Here is an 8872-nt window from a genome sequence, read left to right as displayed (position 1 = left end):
GCATGACACAGCTTATAAACACAATGCTCTACATTCTACCTTGGTGAGTAGTGTCTGGGGTCTTAAAAGCCTGTGAGCGGCCATCTAAGATACTACACTGGTCTCATCCCTTTGGGAGCAAGGGAGAATGAAGAGAACAGGATACAAGGAAAACATCAGTCCGAAGGACTAACTGTCCACAGCTACCAAGGCCTCCACTGGACTGAGTCCAGTACAGCTAGATGGTGCCCGGCTACCACCACTGACTGCTGTGACCAGGATCACAACACAGGGTTCTGGACAGAGCTGGAGAAGGATGTAGAGCATCATTCTAACTCACACAAAAAAGACCAGATTTATTGGCCTAAAGGAGACGGGAGAAACCCCAAGAGTATGGCCCACAGACACCCTTTTAGCTCAGTGGTGAAGTTACCTCCGAGGTTCACAGTTCAGCCTTGGAGTGGACAGCCCCGTAAAACCAAATAAGACTAACGAGGTACAGGAGTCCAGTGACAAGGACCAGAAAGCAGAAGGGGACAAGGAAACTGGTGATAGGGAACCCAAGGTTGAGTAAGGATATTGTCGATGTGTTTTGAGATTGTTAAACATTGTAGTAACTGTTAAATGTGAAACTATTTTGTTCTGTAAGCCTTCATCTTAAGTGAGAATAACAGCACAATTCGAAGAGCATAATCAATGTCACTGAACCGTGCATGTAGAAAGTTTTGAAATGGTGTATCTTTGACTATGTGTATTTTCACCAAAAAAAAAGAAAAAGAGGTTGAGAAGATAGAGGGTTGATATGTTGTGGGGGTTGTTAACCACTGTCATAAAACAACATGTGTACTTCTGTTTCATGAGAAACTATTTGTTCTGTAAGCCTTCACCTGAAGTACAATAAAAAAAAAATTTTAAAAAAAATGATGAAAATAACAACTCCTACTTTAAAATAGGTAAGGAAAATTGTGCTTACTCTGAGTGTTGAAAACAAAGAGGTTTAGAATCAAGAGCAATGCTCCCTCTGGTGGAAAGTACATGCTATTTCATTTCATAGCACCATTAGTCACAGTAAAGGGCTTCCGTGGGACAATGTCTTTTATGAGGGACTCACAATGAGTAACTCAAGAATAATGATTCTGACAACTTTTACATGTATTTCTTTAATGTAAAATACACATACACAAAGGCTGGATCAGCCTAAAAACACTCAGGAACAAAGCAGTCATTAAGAGAAACTAAAAAATCTTCAGATGAAATACTAAACAATCTACAAAAAACAAACAAACAAACAAACAAAAAACCCTGATACCTTTAAATGACCAAAGATGAGAAAAAGCATGGAAAACTTATGAATAATGACAGTGTAAAATCTAGACATAGTTGACAGAATGATTTTGCAAATATTCAACTAAAAATCCTATTTCATAAGTAAATAAAAACAAACTTTAAAATATATGACACTCGATGTAGGTAGACGACTTTCAAAGGCAAAGGCAAAGTTCACTTTTAACAATGCAGCAATTTATGTATTGCCACATAATAAAAACCTTATAACTTGATTTCCAACAAACTATCAAGACATTTAAAAGAAATGAAGATATTTATTTACTAATAAAGAAAATTGCCTAAGTAAACAAAAAAAAAAATCTAATTCCTAAATATAAGTGAATATGAATCTGAATGTGATCAGGGATGCATAATAATTAATGTCAATAATTAATTTCAGAAACTATATATAAGTATGGTTGGCTATCAGAACCATGAAAGTGAAAGACTTCTATCACGTTTCTCTTACTGCTCTTGAGCATACCCTGCTACTTTTTCCCTAAGGTATCTCCCTACCCTCAATCCCCACCAACGGCCCAGCCTACTCACATTTTCCCTTTTCTTGTGTTTTGCTTTCATTCTAAAAATATTTGATTAGATAAATTATACAATCATTGAATAAAATTAGATTCCCTGTGAAAGTTCTTTAAAAAAAAAAAAATCCCTGGAATTAACCTCTAATTTTTTTTTTATATCTGTAAAAGCTGATGTTTTCAAAAATCAATACAATAAAATGGATTTATAAAGCAGTCTACCAAAATCCTTTGATAAGCAGCACCTTCCCTAGCTTCCCCAGAAGAATTCTGGTTGATATTCAGGATCATGGTCTTAAGATATAGAAAGGGTCGGGATATTATTTAAGTCTATAAAAGAATCTAATGATGTGTAACTTCAGTGTCGTATATAATTTTCAAATTCTTTGAAAATGCATGGTATAAAATTCTCAGTTAAGAAGATCTTCATTCTTTAACCATGACAAATAAATAAGAATTTACTGTACCATAAAACAAAGTTAAATATCAGTACACACCGCTTTTTAAATAAAGAGGGTACAAATTCCAGAGTATTTTGCCTTTGTCCTAAAAATACAGAGGACTAAAGAAAAGTAGTTTCAAAAATCTGATTATACTTCCCACGCATTATAAACCTTTGGGCTTTCAAATATTTCCCTCTACAAATTACATTAAACCAAAATGTGCACGCACGCATTTGTTATTTCGTCCTTGGAGTTAAAACACTTACAAATACTGAACTGAGTAATAAATGGCTACACTATACTTTTAACATTAGCCAATGACGTCTCTCTTTTTCTCCCTACCCCTGGGAATACTGAAGCAGCTTTTTCTTTCTAGACTGCTGGTAGGGACACCCCAGATTCTTTTGACTACCATGTTATTTATCATTACCAATATTAACACAAGAATCCCTGTATCCAGACCAGAATTTCGTAGAAGAGGGAAGAAGTACATGCTGTGTCCAGACAGAAATGAGGATTCACTGAAAAACAACATTGTAGCTACAGTAATACTAGCATAGCATTAAGAAACCTTGGGAGTTTATCCTAGAAACCAAAATACTACTACTTATGTTAAAACATATCCCCTATTCCATACTACTGACTTACCAAATAACATCTGAAACATAATCAGCTCAAAAACTACATACAGATACAGTCCCTAACATAGAAACTTAGAAAAAAAATTTAAAAGCTAAAATGTAAGAGATTAGCAATTTCTTTCGTATGTTTTATATCTCTAAGTAGTGGGACCTTGGGAGAGAAGGCGTAAGTATTATTCATGGTCTTATCCCTCATTATTTACTCACATCTCTTAATGTTCATTAGCTATGTTTTAATAATATACCTAAAATATCTAATAAATTGTTTGCCTTACCTTTCGCATACACATATCAGCTATTATGGACAGAGGCATCGTAAGGCTTAGTGCAAGTGTGCCTATCAATGATGAGGTAAGAAAGCAGCCCCTAAAAAAAAAAAAAAAGAAATACAGAAAATACACATTTCCATATTAAAAAAATAAAACGACCAAAAAAAAAAAAAAAACAAAGAAAAGACTGTCCTGTAATGTGTGTTTGAAAGATTAAGAACAAAAATAAAAGCTTATGATGGACCGAGATATAATAAATAATAAAGTTATCAGGATTCTTAAAGCTTATCTTCAAATATTAAAAATACAAAATATATAAACAAAAATATAAAAAGTTTAAAGTACTGGACTCTATTTTCAAGATCTGCTGACAGATCATATTCAACTTTGGATGTATAGCTTCTATTTCATTAAAGTTTTATAAAATATTGTTGAATAATGTTCATATAGTTTTGTGATAATACTTAACTAACAATGGAAATAGTGTTCATATAGCTTTGTGATAATAATTAACAATGGAAACAGCTTTATTAAAATCACAACACCTCACAACGCAGACTTTAAGAAACTGATAGGCCAACATGCAAATCTATCACCAAAGCAAAAATATCTCACCCTTACCAAAACTAAAATAGTCTTTATATATGTGTTTTTCATTTGGTTTGGCTTACCACAGGAAAGAAAGAATAATATTTTAAAAGGATATTTCCTTGTTGTTGTCCATTTTTCTAGCAACTGTCCTAATTAAAAGCTAAATTCTTCATTTTAATATCACCTTTAATTTCATCTTAACTTCACCTAAAATCAGTGTTGGTATCAAATTTTGAAAAAAATCAATCTGCATTCAATTTCATTTAGTTTAACCTGTGGGGAAAACATTATACCAAATAGAAAGAGATAAGTCACTTATAAAGCCTAATAATTTTGGAGTATAAGAAGAAAAAAAACTTATAGCCCACAATAAAACCATAATGCATATAATTAGGACCACAGACCCACAGAAGTTAAAGGCAAGTAGATTCGGGCTCAGTATGTTAGAATAATGCTGCCCTGCAGTAAAAGGGGTTATCTCCTGATAAAGTGTCACTAAAAGTAGTCAACAGAGGCTGGACAATTCTTATTGTTGTAGTAAAAAGTATAAAATATACAGAGATATGCTTCTTACACTTGTTTTGAGTTATCAACATCACCTAGAATTCGAGGCATATAATGTTTGTTTAATTAGTTTAACCTACTGCTAATGAGCAATTAGGAGTCCCTAGGTGGCAAAAACAGTTAAGCGCTCAACTACATGTCTAAAAGGTTGACAGTTCAAATCCACCCAGAGGTGCCTAAGAAGACAGGCCTGGTGATCTGCTTCTCAAAGGTCACAACCTATGGTGGAGTTCTACTCTGAAGCAGTTCTACTCTATACAGACGGGGTCACCATGAGTCAGAATCGTCTGATAGCAAGTAACAACAAACAGCTATTATAAGTACTCTTAAAGAGATGAGTGCAGAGGTATATCCGAAAAATACAGCTTTGCAAGATCCTGAAAAATCCATCCTAGTTAAGGATAAATAAAGCCATGACCACAATGTATGACTTTGAGTATTCAAATTTAATTAACTATTCAACAATAAACACACATCTACACAGCTGGAAATATAAATTGTGTTCCCCCTCTGGAGAACAGTTTTTCAATTATCTACCAAAATTTAAAGTCTACTATGTTTGGACTCAGTCTCTTCTACTTATAGGTATTTATCATATACCTACATTATGCAAGAAGACTTGCATAATATGCAAACACATATAAGAGAAGGTTCAATGCCATATTATTTACAAAGCAAAAGATCAGAAACTTGAAATATTGCTCAGTAAGAAATTGGCTAAACATATTATATCTATTGTTATATAATGGATCGGAATACTACGTAGCCTTTTAGAAAAATGACTTGAATCCAAGTGCTGATATGTAAGGATTTCCAAGAAAACAATTTGTGAAAAAAGTATAGTACAATCCATAAAATACTCCTTTTTGTGTTAAAAGTAAAAAAAGTTTGAGGAAAAATTAAATTGTAGGTACAGAAAAATTTTAGAAGATTTAGAAATTAATAGTAGTTGTTTCTGGGAAAAAGGAATGAAAAATTTGGAGTAGAAGGGAAATTTCCTTGTCTTGTAAACCCTTTTGTACACTTTTGTATGCATTATCCTTTTAATTAAAAAAAAAAAAAGTTAAATAAAAACAGAACAAAATATTTCAAAACAGAAGCATAAGTCTTCTAGGGTGCAAACTCAAAAAGCTAACATAATAGAAAGAGATAGATGTGTAGCAAAGTTATATTCAATAGTCTCCAGAAGCCCACATTAAAATCTACTGAAAATAGAGAAATTCTCTTGTATGTGTATATTAAAAATAAAGCTTTCAATAAAGAATGAGCATATAATATTTAACATGCTCATTCTTTCATTGTATATATTGGCTAATCAGGTAGAATAGTCAATGAACACAATGATTCTCGATGTAATAAAGACCACACTAAAATCTTTTCTAGTCTAATGTCCAAAGAGAAATTGAATTACTTCTTTCAAATATATAATAACTCCCTACTTTGAAATTTTCTAATTTAAACTAAACTCAGAAAACTAAAGAAAATGAACTTGTATTAAAATAATTATTTTAAAGTGTCCATGTATTGGGCAAAACAATATGAAATTTCCGTCAAAAATGACTGAAGATCAACAGTTTCTCAGGGTTCAACTAAGTTCAATGAAAACACTTAAACTCCTACTAGGAAGTAGTTATCACTGCCCAGAACCAAGAATGGAGAGAGGCAAGAAAAACAACAACACAAGAGAACAAAAGGGTACCTAATATATGAAATGTAATATTGTACTTTCTTTCGGTTACAAAAATTGAGCACCTACAAATGTAAGCAATGAAAGATGGAAAAATGAACGAGACAAGGGATCCTGATATCAAAGAGTTTCAGTTTAGCAAAGGAATTCAGAAATCTACATAAATAACTACAATACAAAGTAAACAGATAAGTATTACATGAAAAGGAGAATATGTGGAGGAAATTCAGAAAATAAAGATATCTCCTTGATTGTGGGTGAGGGTAGTATGGCGGGGCTTTAAGGGGAAAATCTGGAATACTTCATGGAAAAAAAAAATATTTTGTTGCAGTCTTTTTCAAGGGAGAACTCAACAATAGTCTTAATTGATATGTAATAGAAACTCATTTAGGAGTTTAAGTATAATTTGTTTTTCTTTTTTTAGTTTCTATTAGATGGAAACAGGATTAAGTATGAAACTCTATGTGAAAGGTTTCTAAAACTCCACACATAATACTACCTTCAAACTATGTTAAGATTATTATCACAGTCACTTTAAAATTATATTAACATCTCAAATTAATCAGAGTTTATATAGCTAGCTTGCCCATATGAAAGGTCTTGAGAATAAACAAAACAAAAAAGCCTATGAACAATCAAACAGATATCTTAAAGTCCAGGCTCTTAAGCAAAGTCCCCCAGGTTTTCACTTAGAATCATGCATCTGTACCTGGGATACATATCTAATAAGTTTGGATGTTCAGTAGATAACGACTCTTTTCATTTGCATAACACTCCATCATCTAAAATACTAACAAAGTATTATCATTCACAGTCATTCATTCAACAAGTATTTACTGAGTTCCTCCTACGTGTGAGGCATTATTCTATGCAATGGGCATCTAGAAATTAAAAAACAAAAACATACAAGCAAATAAAAACAAGCAAATATCCCGCACAAATGGAGTTTATACTAATTTGTAAGTGTGTAGGGTAGAGAGGTGCACAGGAGGGGTTATCAGAAGATAGAAGAAATCTAAATGTTTAAACTGTCCAAAAGTTCACAAACTGATCACTAATAAATCACAGGACAATAAATAGTACATACCACAACCACAGGAACTCTGAGAGAACTGTTCCAATAAGGCCATTAATGATAATCCACATTAATACTACTTTATTGGGAAACTCAAAGTCCTCAAATCCAGTATAATGAAGTAAAAAGAAACCTGGCCATAAGAGCAGCAGATTAAACAGACCTACAAAACCTAAATAGATACAAAAGAAAAAAAAAAGTAATTATGATTTCTATTTCCCAAATTTATAAAATCTCTATAATGAGAAAACATTAAACTTTGCACAAAGGGTTCCAACATGTTCCCTTAATTGGAACTTGTTTGTTTTTACATTAGTCCCATAAATAGCTCAACACCAAAACTGTATCAAACACTGGTGATCACTGAATCTTTGAGGTTAAAGTATTCACACTGTATAGAGCAACTACTGTGGAATACTTAATTCAAAAAGAAAGGTTGCTAACCTTAAAAAAAAAAAAAAATCCATTGCCGTCGACTCTATTCCGACTCAGAGTAGAACTGTCTCATATGGTTTCCAAGACTATAATCTATTTACAGAAGCAGAATGTCGCATCTTTCTCTGGCGGAGTGGCTGGTGGGTTTGAATTGCTGACCTTCAGATTAGCAGCTGAGCGCTTAACCACTGCACCACCAGCGCTCTTCTTGTTACCCTTAGCTACTAGTATTAAAGTATCCTAGAATTTAAAAGACATTACCGGTAATTGTATGTGTTGTGTATTAGCCTAAATTAATTATGAGGAACTGGACAGTTTGTTCTCTTATTCAACTCATTTATGTTGAAAGCACCTATGCTATGTTATGCTAGGAAAAATGGAAGGAGGTCAGTGCAAAGATAAAATTTTTGGTTCCTGCCTTCCCGCTTATAAACTAGTTGGTAGATAACATACATATACAAATAGCTATTCAGTACCCTGGTAGCACAGTGATTAAGAGCTATGGCTACTAACCAAAAGGTCGGCAGTTCCAATCCACCAGCTGCTCCTTGGAAATCCTATGGGGCAGTTCTACTCTGTCCCATAGGGTCTCCCTATGAGTAGAAACTGACTCAATGGCAACGGGTATGTTTGGTTCACATTAAATACAGACTGACAGTAAACGAAAGCTACGAAGTGTAGTGGTTAAAAGTGCTTTGCATTCTGACAACCCTGGGTTCCAATCCCAGCTCTTAAATTCACTAGCAATGTGACCTCAGGCAAGATACAGAACCTCTTTTAAGCCTCAGTTTTCCAATCTATAAATGTTAAATAATTAGGTTGCTGGGAAGATTAAACAAAACATTTATATAATAGAGCGCAGCGGCTGGTGCCTAGTAAGCACTTAAAATAAAATAAAGGTTAGCTATTATTACTACTGTAGGAATGTATGTTTATATATACTTAAATACATGTGAATGTAGAGACTAAAGAAGAAAAAAGTATTATACTTTTATAGTAATTTTTATTGCACTTTCTATACAATTTAACGTCACAGTCTGCTCTGAGATCCATGAGGTAAATACAAAGCTTTCTTAAGACAGAATTGTTACAATAAATATAGATTTTATATTTGGTATGTCATCTAAATAATAAACTAGGATTTAGGGTGCTGGATTGGAGCCCTGATGGCGCAGTAGTTAAGAGCTCGCCTGCTAACCAAAAGGTCGGCAGTTCAAATGCACCAGCCACTCATAGGAAATCCTATGGGGCAGTTCTACCCTTTCCTAGGGGGTCGCTATGAATTGGAATTGACTCTACAGCAACAGGTTTTTTTTTTTTTTTTTTTTT

At 33.4% G+C, this 8872-nt stretch overlaps 1 protein-coding gene across 3 annotated transcripts in view; it reads right to left on the bottom strand.

The window, feature by feature from the left end:
* Positions 1–8872, bottom strand: part of SLC35F5 (solute carrier family 35 member F5) — a 48448-nt gene that overhangs the window by 13593 nt on the left and 25983 nt on the right. For all 3 annotated transcript variants that reach the window (XM_004375078.2, XM_023730181.1, XM_023730182.1), the window contains 2 exons: positions 7121–7280; positions 3198–3288 (listed from right to left, as the gene is read on the bottom strand). In XM_004375078.2, coding sequence (XP_004375135.1) covers positions 3198–3288; positions 7121–7280 — 251 coding nt within the window. The remainder of the gene's footprint in view (positions 1–3197; positions 3289–7120; positions 7281–8872) is intronic.

The sequence above is a fragment of the Trichechus manatus genome, unplaced genomic scaffold (assembly GCF_000243295.1).
Source record: "Trichechus manatus latirostris isolate Lorelei unplaced genomic scaffold, TriManLat1.0 scaffold00033, whole genome shotgun sequence".
Classification (NCBI taxonomy): Eukaryota; Metazoa; Chordata; class Mammalia; order Sirenia; family Trichechidae; genus Trichechus; species Trichechus manatus.
The sequence above is the reverse complement of the archived record's forward strand: the minus strand, read 5'-3'. Positions and strand labels throughout refer to the sequence as shown.